Source organism: Eptatretus burgeri, chromosome 2 (genome assembly GCF_056783735.1).
Source record: "Eptatretus burgeri isolate ZD-2024b chromosome 2, Ebu_testis_v1, whole genome shotgun sequence".
Lineage (NCBI taxonomy): Eukaryota > Metazoa > Chordata > Myxini > Myxiniformes > Myxinidae > Eptatretus > Eptatretus burgeri.
The window spans coordinates 126678672-126699283 of NC_140962.1; the positions used below are offsets into that span (position 1 = coordinate 126678672).

The 20612-nt window shown below is 32.6% G+C and overlaps 1 protein-coding gene and 1 pseudogene across 4 annotated transcripts in view; both read left to right on the top strand.

Annotated features, from left to right (window-relative positions):
- The window catches only part of LOC147033032 (uncharacterized), a 9867-nt gene extending 6506 nt beyond the window's left edge, over positions 1-3361 (top strand). The window contains exons 1-3 of one of the 3 annotated variants that reach the window (XR_015055432.1): positions 707-1105; positions 1203-1397; positions 1495-3361. Coding sequence is in view for 1 of the 3 variants with exons in the window: in XM_085871154.1 (XP_085727280.1) it covers positions 1203-1397; positions 1495-2583 (1284 nt within the window). In the remaining 2 variants the exon portion in view is untranslated. Of the gene's footprint in view, positions 1-27; positions 1106-1202; positions 1398-1494 lie in introns of those variants that run through there. The other 2 variants (XM_085871154.1, XR_015055433.1) reach the window with 2 other exon arrangements.
- The window catches only part of LOC147033030 (DDB1- and CUL4-associated factor 10-like), a 300685-nt pseudogene that overhangs the window by 86811 nt on the left and 193262 nt on the right, over positions 1-20612 (top strand). The gene's annotated exons all lie outside the window — the stretch shown is intronic.

A 20612-nucleotide genomic window follows, 5' to 3' on the forward strand; every position in this document is an offset into this window, starting at 1 on the left:
AGGTCTGGAGGTTGTGAGTAGGGTAAGAATACTGATTCTGGCTCACTTTTCCCCATGTAAATGAATGGGGGATTTTCAGCGATTCATATTTTTTTTCCCTAAAAATAAATCCCCTTTTTATCCCAAGGTATATTTATTTGTCTCCCCTTTTAACTTGGAGGTTGAACCTCATTGAATTGAACACCTGGGGGTTGAACAGCTCACTCATTGAACCTATAAAGATTTGTTCATTCTCAAATTCCTTCAATAGTTTAATTTTCTTTGCACAATAATCCCCATCTAAAATATTGACAAACAAAACATTTGAATCTTTATATTTTTTAAGATACCCCATTTGTGCCATTACGAAATGATAAACTTCTCTTAATGCTCTTGTTTGACCACCTCCTGAGCCACAGGTTATTTTTTGTTAAGCCCCGCCCACTTTTCTTTAAGCCCCGCCCACTTTCCACAAGGTATTCAATAAGCCCCGCCCACTTTTCTTTAAGCCCCGCCCACTTTTGCTAAGCCCCGCCCACTTTTGCTAAGCTCCGCCCACTTTTCATAAGGTATTTTTTCCTAAGCCCCGCCCACTTTTGCTAAGCTCCGCCCACTTTTCATAAGGTATTTTTCTAAGCCACGCCCACTTTTTCTAAGCCCCGCCCACTTTTGCTAAGCTCCGCCCACTTTTCATAAGGTATTTTTTTCTAAGCCACGCCCACTTTTCCTAAGCCCCGCCCACTTTTGCGAAGCTCCGCCCACTTTTCATAAGGTATTTTTTCTAAGCCACGCCCACTTTTCCTAAGATCCGCCTACTTTTGCTAAGCCCCGCCCACTCTTACATCATTTCCAGTTCATCTCTGACTCAAAGAAATCACTAGAAAATTACAGGATGTTATGGTTTTGAAAAATTTCCCAATGAAGGCTTGCCTAGGCTTGCCCAGGGAATTTCCAAAGGAAACCACACCCACCAGTCTTTCTCTATAAAAGCTTCAAACCCAGGCTCCATTTTAAACATTTGTTTTTTCTGGCAATGGTGTTTTGTGTGCTTGTCTCGAACTCTCTGTCTTCTATGGAACTAAACCTTCAAGTTGATGAACTGGATTCAAACCTCTTATCTATTGAGGTAAGATTTTTTATTTTCCTATTTTCAAACTTTGATTGAAGCATACTCATTTAATAATTAAATAACTTAATTAATACATTATTATTTTCTCTCACAGGAAATTGTGTCTGAAATACGAAATGAAAATACTGCTTTTGCTACAACTTGGGGGGAAATTGTTGGCTTGGTTGAAGACCTTATGAGCGACCAAGACCTTGAGTGGGATGACTTTGGTGTTCCTTGGAACTCTCTGTCTTGTATGGAACTAAACCTTCAAGTTGATGAACTGGATTCAAACCTCTTATCTATTGAGGTAAGATTTTTTATTTTCCTATTTTCAAACTTTGATTGAAGCATACTCATTTAATAATTAAATAACTTAATTAATACATTATTATTTTCTCTCACAGGAAATTGTGTCTGAAATACGAAATGAAAATACTGCTTTTGCTACAACTTGGGGCGAAATTGTTGGCTTGGTTGAAGACCTTATGAGCGACCAAGACCCACAGAACGAGTTCGTCCTTGATGACCCAACCAAAGAGTTATACCTTGGAGACCAGCAAAATCCTGAAAAAGAGTTTTACAGCAATAGTACTCATTGTGAGTTATCAAGACAATACCCACTGAACAAGTTATACCTTGATGAGCCAGAATACAAGTTTTACCTTGGAGACTCACAAATTTTGAAAAAATCAAGAAATGAGTTCTGCCTTGATGGTTTAAATAACTACCTTGGAGACTCAGGAAAAGGGTTCTGCCAAGATGGTTCTAAATATGGGGCCTACCTTGGAGACTCACAAATTTTGAAAAAATCAGTAAATGAGTTCTGCCTTGATGGTTTAAATAACTACCTTGGAGACTCAGGAAAAGGGTTCTGCCAAGATGGTTCTAAATATGGGGCCTACCTTGGAGACTCACAAATTTTGAAAAAATCAGTAAATGAGTTCTGCCTTGATGGTTTAAATAACTACCTTGGAGACTCAGGAAAAGGGTTCTGCCAAGATGGTTCTAAATATGGGTCCTACCTTGGAGACTCACAAATTTTGAAAAAATCAGTAAATGAGTTATCCTTAAGAGACTTTGTAAGTTGGTTTTACTTTGAATACTTGAAATGTGGGTTCTGGATTGATAACTCACAATGTGATACATATCTTGGAAACTCAACGGGAATGTGGTTATACCTTGAAGACTTGGAAAGTTGGGTTTATGTTGGACACTTGAAACTTTTTTGGGGGCTTTTATTTATTTATTTATTTATTTATTATTATTATTATTTTATTTATTTATATTTTGGAGACTTTTGGAGTTGCTATCACTCTTTGGGATCTAAACCTATCGATGTAGTTCTTTGTCGGATGGTGCTTGATGGGAGCAAGATCAAGAAAGTTCTGGGAAGAAAGTGCAGGCTGACTCCCCCTTTCTACGTCATCAAACCTGAAAGCCTTAAAAGACAGAATTGGAAGAAGAAAAAAAAACGTAAAAATATATATATATAGGTGGAAATCTCATTTTGAAAAAGACATTGTGTTGGGCGAGGATTGAGTTGGGGTTGAGATTTTGAATGTGAGGGTTGGGACACACACACACATACACATCAACAAACAAAAGTTAAGCCTTGACTATTCAGTTGAGGATTCTGTGTTTGGGGTTCACAGATCTAAGAACGTCCCCCTTGACACACATTATATACTGTTATACACCTCGGACTTGGACCTCGAGTGTCCACAACGGTGTATAGTAGGAGGGAGTGAAGCGCCAACCTATTGCTCCCATTACACACACACACACACACAAACAAAAGTTAAACCTTGACTATTCAGTTGAGGATTCTGTGTTTGGGGTTCACAGATCTAAGAACGTCCCCCTTGACACACATTATATACTGTAATACACCTCGGACTTGTCCCTCTAGTGTCCACAAAGGTGTATTATCTGCTTAGTTTTGTCTTTTGTAATTCCTGTGAATAAAATGAACCTAAAATCTCTTCCCCTTCCAAATCATATATTTTATAAGTCCAAGGAACTGTATCTATTACATCAACAATTTTAAAAAGTTCTTTCGTCCATCGTTCAGTAAAACCCTTTTCAAAATGAGATTTCCACCTATATATTCTTACGATATCACCAACTTTGAACTTAGGTTTTCTGACATTAATCTCTTTTTCATATTTTAATTTTGTAAATGTTTCTGATGGCTTCATATTCGTTGATGTGTGAATCGTGTCATTATACTTATCCACAATATCCTGAATAAAAGATGACCATTGTTGTGAACCGAGTTGTGTGAATTTTTTACATAGTCTCTCTTTTAAGGTACGATTAAAACGTTCAACAACAACTGCCTTCCCTTCATTAAAGGTACTGTATAATGTAATACTGTTATTTTTTAGAAAATTCATAAATGTCTTGTTATAAAACTCTCTACCCTCATCAGTCCACAATTTCTTAGGTTTTCTCTTACTTTTATTAAATATCTGTTGAAAAGCTAACATAAGAGTATTACCTGTTTTGTTTTTTAAAGGGACAACCCACGCATATCTACTCCTCAAATCAATAACGGTTAAAGCATACTTGTACCCCTTATCATTATTGAGTTCAATCAAATCAGCAGACCAGATATAATCAACTTCCTTGGAATAAACTTTCCTTCTCTGAAACTTTGTGAATATTGGTTTATGTAATTCATCAGCTAATTGCTCTTCAGTCTTAATGGCATCATTAGAGCCTATAAGTTTTTTGAATTTCCAAGTCCAAGTTTCAATTTAGCACTAATCATCTTCTTCACGATGAACCTATCAACTTTTTCTCTCAAGGTTGGATTTTGTATCAGAGACAAATTATACAACATTTCTCAATCGGCTTCATGCTTTTCTTCCAACGTTGTGGTATTCCCATAATCAATATCGTGTCTCATGCACACTTCATCAACTCTATTGATTGGATTACTCCAGGATTTAGGATTGTCTGCCTCATCTAATCTTTTATCCAAGTTTGTGCCTGGACCACAGAAAGAATACCCTGGAAGATGTAATTCCCCTGGTATTCCAGTAGTTGTAAATTTACTTCCTGATAAAAACTTTTGTATATCTCCTCCGAGTTTGTGTTTGGAGATAAATTGATTTTTTTTTGAACCACACACCGAACATATACCTTTTTGTATAACCCTGTTATTTTTACTTTTAATATATGAAATATTTTTAGTATTAGTTTTCTTTTTACATTTGAGACAATAACTCATTTATTTATGAGAAAAATTTCTGCAGAGTGCAAAAACCTTTTTAGTTTCCAACATGCACATTTGAATCTTAATTTTTAAAACATAAAGAATCCTTAGAAATGTTTTCACTCTCTCCTCCATTTATTTAAGAAAAAACTTGAATTAAAATGAATAGCTTGACGATGCTAATAGTTTTGTTGAAAGTATTGCAAATAGACTTGTTAATTCTTTGTATTCCTTCCTGGTGAGATAAGTTATTTTCTTTAATACCTCTATTCTTTTTTGAATCTCACTGGTTTCCATATTTTGATATTTATTCATTCTCTCTCTTTCCTCCCTCTCTCTCTTCTCTCTTTCCTCCCTCTCTCTATTCTCTCTTTCCTCCTTCTCTTTCTTCTCCCTCTCTCTCTTCTCTCTTTCCTCCCTCTCTCTATTCTCTCTTTCCTCCTTCTCTCTCTCCTCCTTCTCCTCCTTCTCCTTTTCCTCCTCTTCCCTCTCTTCTTCAACTCCTTCCTCATCCCTTACTATACTTGAATCGTTTACACCCCATAGAATATTATACATATATTCATCAGGATTTCTTGTTATTCCTGTATCCAAAATAATTTTTTTTACAACAGGAAACCAATAAAATTTCTTTTGAATTTCTAAAAGAGCCTTACCTTTTCTTAACCTTATAATTTTTTCATTATTTAACATTCTAATTAAATCTAAAGTTGTCGGTTTATCAACATCAGCATAATGCCAATCTTTTATTGAAAATACCTCATTCTTATGTTGTAGAACATATTTATTAAAATACCGAATACCCTTTTCTTGAAGGTATGCTTGAACACAGAAATGATAATTTTCTTGAAGCCTTCTTGCTGTCATTTATGTATTAGAAATATATGTTAGAATAATATTATGGCACGAAACACCTCCCCATCTTCCCATAGTTAAATCATTTTGTATTTCCTTACTTATTATATATAATCCTGTTTTTTCTGTTTTCATGAGATAAACAAGGGCAAAACCATTATTATATTTACCCTTATTAAATTCTTTTATTTGTTGTTTACTAATCGTGGCTCCACAAAACTCATTCTCGATACCAAGTGGATAATATTCTTCCTTACGAGACTGATTTAATTGTTCCAGGTCTTCGAGGTTAATTTTAAATGACCAATTATACCCTAAATCATTCATATCATACCCCCATTGTTCTTTTCTCATACAAACGATACGCCCTTCTTTATAAAAATTTATTTTAATTCGAACTGTGAATTCTGTATGACCTGGAGATAATATCAACACTTCTGTATCTTTAGAATACACAGCCGTTTTATTTAAGTATATATATTGTGATAAATCGCTTAATCTCACCAAGTCATTCGCGTCAGTCGGGCTTGGATAATTTTTTAATTTATAAGCATTTTTCATGTGAATATTTTTGTTTATATTATATTTATGTCGTTCAGCCTGTGCCTTTGTGTAATAATTTGATAAATCAATATCCAGTTCTTGAGATACACCAAAGATAGAACCATCTTTACCAACATAAGTCATTTATATTAGATTAAAAATAATATCATAAAATTTTTTATTTTTGTTGAGTTGAAATAACACATATAGACATAATTGACCACAACACTTGGAATTTAATTCTTGGACTTGAATTGTTTGATAAACACCATTCTGTAAGAATTTTATGACTTCAACAGGTGATGGAAGACCAAAACTATCAAAATAATATTTGTCTTGACTATTAAAAATACAAACCCAATGAGAACCGTTCCCATCATTATCTTCTAAGTTCATAATAATATTCTTTGTATGTTTCGACACATTTGTTAATTCATCTCTCATACAAATAACCACATTATGAATTTTTAATTTCTTACAATATTTGGCAAGTTGTAAATTTGATGTTGTATTCTTTCCAAATTCTTTCAACCACTCATCAATGCTCATTTATTTATTAGAAAGATATAATCCATTACCTCTTTTCGTTAATTTTACACCTGCTTGTGCTATAGAAGAAAGCATATCTCCAACTAACAATCTCGCTTTATCAGGCAGACCTTCAAGTTTTTCAGCAAAATCTACAATTACACCACTTCCACTAATTTGTTTCTCCAACTCTTTGTTATGTCTTTCCAATTCTTTTTGAGCCTGGAGTTGAGCCTTCCTTTCGTTGGCAGTTTTGACCGCTGTTGAAATACCACCCGTCAATGCTCCAACCGCACTTAAACCAGCAAATAAAGGAATTAGAAATGGGAGAAATCCTCCACTCGTCTCTCTTATTGAATATTTTTTCAACATTGGTTTTGTCATTTTAATTTTAAGTGAGCCAGTGTCATTCAAGATTTTAACCTGTTCTCTTGTGAGCAAAACATCAATTCTTACTGCTCCTTTTCTCTGAATTGTATTAACGTTAATCGTACAAGGCTTTTGATTTTGAACACAAGATGATAGTTTATGAAGATTGATTTGATTAACATATACCCCAGTTGGTACTTTGCCACTCATTTATTTAACAAAAAATTATGTGAGACTAATCATCACACCATTATCTGTATTAATCTGCAATTCTGTTTCTTCCAAAAGCAAACAATATGTATCAACTTCTTCACTCTCTCCTCTTTCAATGTATAGGGAAGTATCCACTCGATTAGACTTTATAGTTTCTTTTTGAGCGCTCAGGTCAAACGTATAGATTGTATACAAACTTTTAAATGCTGTCATATCCAAAATAGGTTCTTTATTTCCATTACTTTCACACACCTTTTGGTAAGACTTGTATGCTTCAGCAAAATCATTTTTTTCCCAATTAATTTCCAATCTATCTCGTGGATAAAATGTTCCATCTAGAGAAACGCGAAGTTGTTTCACCTTAGCATTATCACTCAATGCATTATTCTTATCAGTCGCAGTATCACCATCTGGCTTTTTAAAAATCATCCACAGATATCGTGGCTTTCCTTCCAGAACACCCAAGTTCCACGTGTAAGTAGTTTGATTGAGTTTAACGTGTTGACATCTTCTTTTGAGGTATGATACACTGAGTGGTTTCTTTGAGTTAAGTCTTCGATTCAACATCTCTTCTGTTTTAAGATTAGCAGTATATTCACTGATATACCAACTCATCTCCTCAATTACAAATTTATTCTGATCACCAAAAGCATTACCAACACCAAAAAGCAATCTATTTTCATTATCATTCCTTTGTAGTTGAAATCTAATTTTAAGACCATACAGAACTTTATCATAATCACAAAATCCAAATATACCTTTAAGAGGAACTGCCACAGTAAAACTATTTTCTGCTTTTGTATCATCATTATACATTCCTTTCCTTTGAATATATCCAGGGTCTGTGTTTGTTCCCGTTGACATATCAGGAATAAAACCTTCGACAGACCCCTTTCCCATTCTATCACTGAATGTATAGAGTGTAAATTTCATCATTTCAGATACAGCAGAGACATAATCAACCGCTTCAACTTCTTGTGTTCCAATATACAATCGCACACTATCAAACATTTTCCAGAAGAAATCATTTACAAGTGTAGCGTTTGTGTTATTCCCAGCCTTAGTGAATTTAAATTTACACAACAAGAAACTTTCGGAGAGATTCAAATAGGTTTGTTGATTATTTATTTCAAAACTTTTTGTACCATTTGTATTCCAGTCTGTTCCAGTTATTGCATTTACCTTGAAGTAATCTTCTTTTTAGTGGAGTTTGAGATAATAATAGTATCATCCAAATCATAGATACTATCAATTGCTTCCATACTTGTATTTATTTAGGAAAAAAGATGTTAAAACTTTTGAAACCCTGATCCAAGAATTTGAATTATTTTCTGTCGTTCTTGGGGGACAACTGAGTTTTACCTTTCTTAATTTCTTTTATTGCTTGTAATTTATGAGATTCTTTCTGAGCATCTTTTATACTCTTTACAGCACCTGCTACATTTCCCACAGCAGAAGCAGTTGAACCAATTAGGTCTTTATGTTTAAGAATAGTTGAACCAATACCCATGAGAGTATCAATTATCCCATCTCCTCTAAATTGATGTCCGACACCCCTTTGTCTCTTAGGTTTATAGTATCCTCTACCAAGATACATACCTTCACCCTTGTAGTACGGGGAAAGGAACATCCCATCCCCTGTAATTATTTTATATTTTCCCAACTCGTGCTTCCTCACAATAACCATCGTATTTATTTATTGAAAAACTTCACGTAGGTGAATTCTGATGGATATAACTTCTCCATTAAAAGAGATCACACGATTATCTTGGTCGGTTATCCTAAAATTTACTCTGTGTATGGTTTTTCCTGACACAGGTAGATAAACCAAATTTTTAGGCTCCATATTGAATTTATAACCAATTGGGGTTGAGTATGCGCTGAATGAAAATATTGTATTTGTTTTTAATCCATCATTATAAGCACCATCAATCAAATCACAGTGAATTAACACCGAATTTATTCCTGAGGATATTTGAATGACATTATCACTGTAAAACGTCCCATTAGTTTCAATCTTTTTGAGGAGAAACCTAATAACTCTCTAAATGAATTATCAATTGTGAAATCAACCTTGTAGTTATTTTTAACTTTAATCGTTGATTTTGAAGTATGTTTTTGAATGTTTATAATAATATTTTTTGGTTCATCACCCTGTTCTTTCATAAGACGAGCAATTTCGGAAGATATTTGAGAAATCTCGTATGCTCAGGTGAGACTGTTATCGTTTTGTATCCACTTCCCGGATTATAACTAAACTTGTCATTTTTCTCGGTTATATTAAATAAGGTATTATAAGTCTCCATGGACAATAAAGATGCCTCATATTCTTTTGTTGTGTCAAGTTGTAGTGGGTATGGGAATGAAGATGTGTGGTCGCTTGTTGTGAAATTAAAACTCAGGATTGTGCTTCTCATCTTATTTAATATGAGATAAAATGTCTTTATATTGAGATTTATTAATTATTTTCATGTTCATCAACTGGTCTAAAATGGCTGATGCTTCATTAAAACAATTGTTATTTCCAGCCTTCTTACTGCCGAACAACAATAACAGTCTATTAACTAATTGCGATGGGTCATTTGGAAGAAAACTAATACCTGAACCAAGGATACTTAAAGCCTGAATAATGTGTTTCTCCTTCTCATTCTTCCTACTTTTACCAGAAAGAATAACCTTATAATTTAGAGTGTTCAGCAAATCAATATATACTCTATCATCATTATTTTCCATATCCAATGGTTTATCAATATACTTTGATTCATCCCTCACAGTTGAACCTTGCCTTCCATCTTTTGTGAGAAGAAACATTAATTTCGGAGTTAGTTTAACAGGGGGTTGAGCAGAACTTAAGAACCTTAATTCATCATTAAATATCAATACCTTTTCTTGAACAAGATGAAATATTGCTGGTTGTTCTGTTGGAATGAGTCCTGCTTTGGTTTTTGAATCTGCTGAATATTCATTGTTTTGAACAGCATTCACAATATAATCAGGGGGTTGATTAATCTCTTCCAGTTGTTGAAATAAACCTTCATCATGTTCTAATTCTCCAATATGCTCTAATTCTTCCTCCGTCATTTGACTGAAATCTTTTAACATTTGAAGCTTTCTCGGAGTATATTCTACTGTGGGAACTGTGGAAACATCTTTTATTTTTTCTTGGGAAGTTTTTAAAAGTGGTTTAAAAAATTTCTCTTGTTTTTTTTCAAATGCTTCTTCACCCGTTAGTTTCTGTCTGCGTTTCTTCTTTATGTCTTCCTGTTGTTTTACAACTTTTGAAACCAACTCTTGATGTTCCTTAAATCTTCTTGCTCTTTCTTTTGTATCCATTTATTTATTGTAAAATATCATTTAATGAATTGTAAAGATCAACAGGGAAATTTTCCTTTTCTTCATCATTCAAGTAGATGTGTTCAAATAAATCCTTTTCTTTAAATATTTCATCAAATTCTTTATTAACATTAATGCGAGTTGTAATTTCTTCTTCACTAATCCTTGCATCTCTGCTTTTCATACGTTTGTGTTGAGTTTCTTCATCAACATCAAAAACCGAATGATAAAATCTTCACTCCCGCTCAGATATTTAATAATTTGTCTCGTTCCTTCTGGATTAGTTTCTAATATCCCAACACCACCAGATTTTAGTTTCTTTAACTCACTCTTACAATGTGAATATTTTGTTGTACCAAGAGAAACCTCCTCAAATATTTGTCCTTCATTCCTCAATCGCATATGTTCCTCCACTGAAATATAGTGATAATCTTCACCTTTTACTTCTCCAGGTCTTATTGCTCTAGTTGTTGTTGATACAATGCTTATCACGGGGTGTTTTTTAAGTAAATTTACAATATTCTCATTTGTACTACACAAGAACCTTGATTTATGAAAGTTTTTTCCAGAAGCAGATTTACCCACAAGATTTATAATAATAGTTGTCATTTATATCTGTAATTGTTTTTAAAACAAAAAATATATCCCTTAATATCTCATCTTGTTTCACAACAATATATTTATATTTTTCAGTCGTGTGCTTCATATAATCCTCAAATTTCTTTTTACTACATAATGTAGAACAATTATCTCTCCAAAAATTATTGATATCTATTGAATTTAACTTGAATAAAATAAAAGTATTAGCATTGTTTCTGATGGAACGACGAGGAAGTTGAAAGTACGATTGACTAAGATAAATACAATTACAAGAAGAATGTCTCCCTCTTGTGTAGTAGCTGTCCATTACCGTTTGGTTTCTCTCATTAACACAATCATCAAAGATAACGAGGTTCTTTTTTGATTTATCCAAATCTTGGGGGGACGGTATATCATCCGTATTATCACTAAGAATACAAGTTATAAGATTTGATTTCTTTTTACATCTCTGTGTATCACAAAATAGTTGAATTATATCTTCAATGTTATAATCATTTAGGTTTTTTGACGTTTAAATAAACCTATTATATCTTCTTTTTGAAGACCAGCATTAAAACCTTGTGAGAGTAGTTGATACTCTGGTTGAAAACTCGACTTTGTGAAAATTATTAAATTATCATAATCTAAAAAGTTGGGAGTGAGGAGCATTTTTAAAAGTAAGCAGGTTTTTCCACATCCACTTGAACCAACTATGAGACATCTTAATGAATTTGGGAGATTTTTATGGTTGTTAAATTTTATCTTATTTTCCCAAATAGGTAAAAATCATTCATTTATATATTTGAAAAGCAGGTTATTTAATTTATTATTGGCTTTTTAGAATATTTATATTTTATCCTAAGTTCAGGTTTAATTTCAAGATAATCCATTATTTTATTTATACAATATCTTGTGTTGATATTTCCCTGAAAATTACATCCATGAATAATATACAACAACAATCCTTTGAACATTTCTCTTACACGTTCAGTTTCTTCCCTTGTAAGGAAAGGTGTGTTATCACCCTCATACTTTGCATTCATTTCTCTAATCAATCTTGTAAAGTAATTCATTTTTGGTGTAAATCTAAAAGAATTATTTTCCTTTTTATATTTTTTATTATCATTAATTAGAAGATAATCACAGAATATACATTGGTTATAGGCTTTTGACTCTGTGTTTAATCCCTGTCTTTCACACGCAGGACAATTCTCAAATTTGTCATATGGAGAATCAGGAAAGTCTAGCATATTTATAAAGTAAAACTTTACTTAAACTGAAATTCATCTATACTTTCAGTTGTATATTACCATCGATATCGATATACTTTTTTCATTATCAGATTCAACGACAACATTTTTATATTAAAGATAATTTTAAAATGATCGTTAACTACTATTGAACGAAATGTCATTTCACCTGATATATTAACATCCTTTATTTCATCAAGATTTACATCTTTAGGGTTGTTGAAAAAAAATACAAATTTCTCCTTGCATATTACAGATGGTCTTATCTTTTCTTTCTAAAGCTTCATCCATAAGGTTTTTGTTCTTTGATACTTTTTCTTGTTTCATTGCTTTTCTAGTTTTGAATATATTACTAGAAGGAGAGGAGAAACTTTTGTTAGAGATACTTTAATTGATGTTCTACCAGGTATACTAAAAGCCCTTCCACTGAAGGAAATTGAAGAACTCATATTATTTACCATAATAGTTTTTATCCAATAGTTGTTATATTTATCTTTGTTCAATTTTACATCCTTGACATATTTCTCAGTATCTTTAACAGATGAAGAGATTGATTGAAAGTTGTCTTTTGTGTCTTGAAACATTGTATTTATTAAGTGAAAAAGTTGGAGGATAAAATGTTTTTAAGCACAGATTCACCTATAAATTAAACGAAATTTTCATCAAGAAAATTTTAGTTTAAGCAAAGTTTTATTCTATAAATATGGTGAATACAACGTACTGCGATGTTTGTAATCACGAATATAAACATTATAGAAAACACCTCCGAACCAACAAACACACATTTAATCTATTTCATCAAATATCTCCTCTTGAGTTGGAAAGAAAACATTGTGATATCTGTTCAAAGGATGTTTTGAAGAGTAGTTATAATCAACATCTTCAATCACAAAAACACAAGAAAAATGAGTTTAAAGAAAAAGGAGACTATTATATTAAAAACACTGATGAGGCATTTAAAGGGCATATAAAAATAAGGATTTTTCAATTTGGAGAACCCAGTCCATCATCAATAGCTGAATCAATTGAAATAGTGAAACCCGATGTTGAAAAATTTATTAAAAAGACATTAAAAGAAATAAAAACTTTAAAGTTTTATATGGGAGTGAAAATGAATATGAAAAGACAAGATGAAGAACAAACTCCTTATATGAGAACAGATCTTCATTTTATAACATCATTTCAAGATTTTTTGAATAGTGGGGTTTATGAAGAACTATCAAGACAAGAGGAGGATGTTGATAATACAGTGGTAGGAAGTGGATTCAATATTAAAAAAATCATCTTTTTAGATATACACATTCTAAAATCAAACCCTCTTAAAGCTTCTTCTTATATTGAATTACCAAAAGAAATAAAACTAAAGAAGGCAGTTGTTAATATTAAGAACAATGATAATAAATGTTTTCTCTGGTCTGTTCTTGCTCACTTACATCCACCAAAATGTAATTCAGAAAGAGTAAAACAATATATGAAATATGAGAATACCTTGGACATTAAAGATTTTAAATTCCCAATGCCATTAACAGATATTCCTAAATTTGAGAAAAAGAATAATCTTTCTATTAATGTATATGGATTAACGGATACAAACAAAGTTCAAATATTAAAAATTTCAAACAACTATAAAAATGAAGAAACACACATTGACCTTTTATATTTTAGTGTTGGAAAGAATTCACATTACACATACATCAATAATTTATCAAGATTAATCTCTTCTCAGGTATTCAGAACAGCAAACAAAATATATCCTTGTAAGCGATGTCTTAATTCATTTCATACAAAAGAACGATTAGAACAACATTCAAAATATTGTAGTAATCATAAATCAGCTGTAATTACAATGCCTAAACCTGGTGAAAAGATTTATGTTGAAGATTATAATAAATCTATCATGCACCCATTTGTGATATACGCTGATTTTGAATGTATCCTTAAAAAGATAAATACTGCTTCTCCTAATCCAAAAGAACCATATACAAATAAATATCAAAAACATATTCCTTGTGGTTTCTGTTATTATATCAAATCATCTGTTGGAGAAAAGTATAACAAACTTGAACATTATCGTGGAAAAAAATGCTTCACAAGAGTTTGTAAAACGATTAGAAAAGGATTGTATAAGACTCACTAAATTAATGAAAGAAACAAATGAACCGATGAAATTAACCAAAGAAGAAAAATTAGAATTTAGAATGAACAATATCTGCCATATTTGTGAGAGTGAAATAAAGAGTCTAAAGTTAGAGACCATTGTCATCTTACTGGTAAATATAGAGGTCCCGCTCATTCCTGTTGTAATCTTAATTATAAATTACCTTCTTTTATTCCAGTCTTTCTTCACAACAGCGCCAACTATGATACACATCTATTTATAAATGAACTTTCAAAAACACCAGGGAATATTTCTGCTATAACAAACACAAGTCAAAAGTATATTTCATTTTCAAAAATGATATTCACAAAACCTTTAACTCGTATTAGGTTTTTAGATTCTTACAAGTTTATGGGAACACCACTAGCCTACCTCGCATCAAATCTAAGCTCCATGGACTCTTTTCCAAATCTTAATTCATTCTTTCCAAAAGAGGAAATTCTCACTAAAGAGGAAATTCAGATTAAAGAGAGAATTCAAAGTAAAGAGGAAACTGTAATTAATGAAGAAATTCTAACTGAAGATGAAATTCTAATTATAAAGAAAATTCGAACTAACGATGAAATTCTGATTAAAGATGAAATTCTGATTAAAGAAGGAATTCTTACGAGAGAGGAAATTCAAACAAGGAATGAAATTCAAAGTAAAGAGAAAATTCTTACAAGTAAGGGAATTTATCCTTATGATTATATGGATTCATTTATAAGATTTAAAGAAACACAACTTCCATCAAAAGAAAGTTTCTATAATAACCTTTATGAAGAAGAGATAAGTGATAAGGAATATAAACACGCACAAGAAATATGGAAATTATTTAAGATAAAGAACCTTGGAGAATATCATGATTTATATCTAAAAACAGATGTTTTATTGTTAGCTGATGTGTTTGAAGCTTTTAGATCACTCTGTCATAATAAAAATTGTTATGGATTAGATCCTGCCCACTATTTCACAGCTCCTGGTTTAGCTTGGAGTGCAATGTTGAAAATGACAAAACAAGATATAGATTTAATCAGTGATGTGGATATGCTTTTGATGATTGAGAAGTCCAAGAGAGGTGGAATATCACAAGTATGTTCAAAAAGATATGCTAAAGAAAATAATAAATATCTTCCAAATTATGATAGTGAAAAAGATAGTAATTATTTGATGTATTTTGATGCTAATAATTTGTATGGATGGGCAATGTCTCAATCTCTGCCTTATGGTAAATTAGAGTGGGTGGAAGAAAAGGATTATGAAAAGGCTTTGATGAATATTGTTATTTCTTCTCAAGAGGAATTGAATGACGAAGAAGAAGGTTATTATTTTGAAGTTGATTTGAGGTACCCGAGTGATCTTCATAATAAGCATAAAGATCTTCCTTTTGCATGTGAGAAAGAAACTCCAAAGAAAGAATGGTTAAGTGATTATCATAAAAGTTTTAATATTAAAGGTAAATCAACAGAAAAGTTATTAACAACATTCTATGATAAAGAGGGATATGTTTTGCATCAGAGAAGCTTAAAACAGTTTTTGAGAGAAGGATTGAGAGTAGCTAAAATTCATAGAGTTTTAAAATTTAAACAAAGTCCTTGGGTGAAAAAGTATATTCAATTCAATACAGATATGAGAGCAAATACAAAAGTAAAATTTGAAGGGAATTTTATAAATTAATGAATAATGCTGTATTAGGAAAGACTATGGAAAATGTTAGAAACAGGCAAAACATTAGAGTAGCAACATCTTGGAAAGAAGCTTCAGATTGATAAATAAACCAAGTTTTGAGAGAGAAGAGGTTTTTTCAGAGAACTTTTCTGCAATTCATATGAAAAAAGGAAAGTATTGTAATGGATAAACCAATTTATATTGGAACAGCAGTTCTTGATTTATCAAAGATATTGATGTATGATTATTTGTATAATGACTTAAAGAAAGAGTATGGTGAAAATGTTTCGTTGTTGTATATGGATACTGATAGTTTTATCCTAGATATAAAAACTGATGATGTTTATGAAGATATGAAGAAAAATATTGGAGTATATGATACAAGTAATTTCAGCAAGAAGAGTGAGTTATTTTCCAAAAAGAATGAAAAGGTTATTGGTAAGTTTAAGGATGAGTTGGGTGGAAAAGTAATGAGTGAGTTTATTGGATTGAGAGCAAAGGCATATGCTTATAAGTATGGTGAACAGATTGATAAGAGGTTAAAGGGAATAAAGAAATATGTAATAAAGAAATCAATAACTTTTAGAAATTATTATAATTGTTTGATGAATAAGAAAGAAGAATATAGGAAAATGAATACAATAAGAAGTTATAAACATAACATATATAGTGAAGAAGTAAATAAAAAGGCATTAGGAGCCTTTGATGATAAGAGATTTATTTTAGATAATGGAATAGATTGTGTTCCATATGGATATTGTATGATAGAGTGTATAAAATAGATTATGTTTTAACGATGGGAAGATGGGTTAGGGTTTTTAAAGGGCTACTTGTGGTTTTTCACAATATATAAATGGTTAAACCAAGTATTAATCAAACTAAAGAGTGGAGAAAATCTCAGTCTTGGTATATAAATGGAAAACATAATGAATGTGAAAAATATCAAATAAGTCTTATTGAAAAAATAACTAAAACAAAGGTAAATAAAACAAATAAGCGAATTAATTTAAAAACTAGTAAGTTAGAGGATGTAAAGAAAAAAAATGAATATCCTTGAATGGACTGAAAACTTTGATGGTTATCAATTGAACAATGAAAAAACAATTTACTATAATCTCAAAATGATATGTGGCTCAGGAGGTGGTCAGATGAGAGCATTAAGAGAAGTTTATCATTTCGTAATGGCACAAATGGGGTATCTTAAAAAATATAAAGATTCAAATGTTTTGTTTGTCAATATTTTAGATGGGGATTATTGTGCAAAGAAAATTAAACTATTGAAGGAATTTGAGAATGAACAAATCTTTATAGGTTCAATGAGTGAGCTGTTCAACCCCCAGGTGTTCAATTCAATGAGGTTCAACCTCCAAGTTAAAAGGGGAGACAAATAAATATACCTTGGGATAAAAAGGGGATTTATTTTTAGGGAAAAAAAATATGAATCGCTGAAAATCCCCCATTCATTTACATGGGGAAAAGTGAGCCAGAATCAGTATTCTTACCCTACTGTTGTGATTATTGCCATTGGTGACATTTTATTTTTTTGTTTTTCAGTATGTAAATTGTGACAATGGATTACAAACATATATCAGGGGCGCAGAAAAGAAAAGAAAGGGCCGCAAGGAAAAAGAAAGTGACTGAAAGACAGAAACCCCTTGAAAGTCTGGGCTTCTCAACAAAAGTGAATATGACTAAGGCTAACATCAGTGATGACGTGGTTGATTATACAGCGACAAATCAAATTGCTGATATCGAGACTGAAAGTCATATCTGCATTCCTGTCATTGAACCTGCAGAAGCAGGAAGGATTGTCTCAGTGCAGCCTGAAAAACAGAAGGGTGTTGCAGAAACTAAACTGTTTGATTTTGACATCGGCTTCTTCCAACCGAAAAGCCCTGCACCTGCTCAAGCAGAGGAGGCAGTTCGTCAAGGTCCTCAAAATTATCCTTCACAGTTTCCTGATGATGTGGTTTGGGCATTCATTTCCCATTCGCCTCTTTCACACAAACTTGACAAACGGTTAAAATTTACCCCATGATTGGCTTGTTTGGAGCAAAAGTTAACAAGCATTGTTTTGCTTTCCTTGCTATCTTTTCAGTAAGCTCCCGAATGCAAGTGGCTCAGCTCTTGCTTCAACTTCAGGCTACTCCTTTAGACAGAAATGGAAAAGGTTGCATGAAAAGATTCCTGAACACCAAAACAGTAGTAGCCACAAAATGTGTTGCATTGAATGGCGTAACTTGGAGAAACACCTCAAGTATGACTCAATCGAGAACCAGCCACTCTTGCAGAGCATTCAGTCAGGCAGCACATTGGAAACAAATATGACGCATAATTCTAGATGTGACGTTGTTCCTCGGGGAAAGAGGCTTGGTGTTTATAGGGAAAAGTCATCTCATTGGTGGTCTAAGAAATGGTAATTTTCTGGGAATTTTCGAGTTGATCAGCCACTATGATTCAATTCTTGAAGAACATCTCAACAAAGTGAAGGAATCTCAAATCGCACATCACCGAATGCAAGTTCATTACCTAACTCCTGAAAGTCAAAATTACTTCATATGGTGTTGGGCTAAAAATGCAACTGTTCAGCCGAGTAGAGGTATGCGCTCTACTGAGTGCCATTCTGCATCGTTCTGTTTTGCCAAGTGTCGCAAAATCACTTTGAGTGATTTTTTATGACGTGAAAATTTGTTCTTTTTTTGACAAGTATGTAGATCGCCTCCATTTGTTCGTTGGCAAAAAAAAAAAATTACAAGTATGCTGATTGTTGTGGAACTAAAAAATAATTAATTCCATCTTGTGAAATATGAGCATGGACATTTTGGTAATAGAAAGCTCGATGGATCACATGACTATTGCAAAGCACTGGTGTTTCTGTATAAATCACATAGAAACAAATATTTTTAATATTGAGATGTGTTTCTTTGTCCACAAATTATGTACTCATTTCTCTTTTGCCAACTTTTTATTTTTTATCTTTTGCCAATTTTTGCTTTTAAACAATGTGGAAGCATAAAATCTGTGGTAAAGTATGGGTCACTTTATCACCATATAAGTAATGGTTCACCAGGAAACAGCGTCTGCACAGGCACTGAGATAGATTTGAGATAGTTTTCAATTGTATGTGGGGTAATTATGCTTATCAGGTCTCATAATAACAAAGTCAGAGCTCATTAAATTTGTCGAGTTGACACTGACAGGCCACGACTAAATGTTCATTATACTATGGTCTTGTTAATAAATATATCTTTCCATATTAAACCTTATGATCATTGATTAATCAATCTAATAATAACAAATATATATTCCCCATACTGGCCCAAGTGCATCTGGGCCTGGTAAGAGATCTTGCAAGTCCATATTTTGTAAAAGGAAATATGTACCCATCTGTTATGTTTGTTACTATAAAATATACTTGATAAATCATTGCATACTGAAGGTTGTTTTATAAATAAATAGATATAATATGTAAGTTAATTATGGAACAATATAATCTTGTATTTTCCACTTGGTTGGCAAATTGGGGAGAACTACTTTGGGGACGCCAGAGAGTCTGGTTTTCAGAGGCATTAGTCTCATTAACTCTGGCCTCCCATTCAATTGCAAAGTTGTACAAACACAAACGCTGTCTTCCCATTGTCATCTTATCAACAGGAGTTTCATCGAACTGCAGAGGTCATTGACCTCTAATTGTTCCACAAAAGCTGTGCAAACCAGATGCTCCATCTGCATGCGAAGATAAATGCTTATCATTGCCCAAAGTAAATGGAGGTTTTCTGTGCATACATGCCCTGAAGGAACACATGCATTTTTTCACAATATAATCTGCTTAATTATGCCCAAGATTGTTTTCGCTTTGATTATAAGATTTATGTGCAAACAAAGCTTTCTTGTAGTCTGATTGGCCAAGTGCCCTGTGATGTTATGACCCCTCCTGATTTCTCAATTGTATAAAGGGCCATGTATTCTGGCTCAGAGGCAGAGATTTGCTTGAACTCTTGAGACAAGCTCTTCTTTTCACATATATGTGTTTTTGAATAATAAACGATCTGTTCGATTATAATGGGTTTTCTCTTTTGGTGGGAAATCTCCACCACATCGCCAACGTGTGTTTGCTTGTTTGTGTGTTTGTTTGTTTGTATGTGTCCACTCGCTTCCAGCCCAAACCGCTCAACTGATCGCTCTGAAATTTTCAGAAATTAATGGCACCGACAATGTGATGGTTGCGTATTAAAGTTTCGTAAAATTCCGTTCACCGAAGGGGTCTACAGAAGCCAATAGGCCAATTTGAGACAAATTTTCCAAAATCTTCAAATTTAATCTGATTATCGTGAAATTTGAACAGCGTTTGCATAACAGGTTATTGAATTTAAGCACCTATTACTTTTGAGGTTATCAGAGGTCAAAAGGTCAACATAGACCATAAGGTCAACCCAAAATTGGCCCAATTATAAAATTGTTTCTAAAATTGTCAATTTTCATCCGATTGACTTGAAATTTGAAGAACATTTACATATCAGGACACTGAATTCAACGACCTATTGATTTTGAGGTCAACATAAACCAAAAGGTCAACATAGGCCGAATTTCTAAAACCTCACTTTTCATCTGATTTGACTTGACATTTGAAGAGCATTTGCATATCAGGTCACCAAATTGAACCACCTATTAATTTTGAGGAAAAAATAGGCCAAAAGGTCAACAAAGACCAAAATGTCTTGGAAACTCAACAGGAATGTGGTTATACCTTGAAGACTTGGAAAGTTGGGTTTATTTTGGAGACTTGAAACTTTTTTGGAGACTTTTATTTATTTAATTATTTATTTA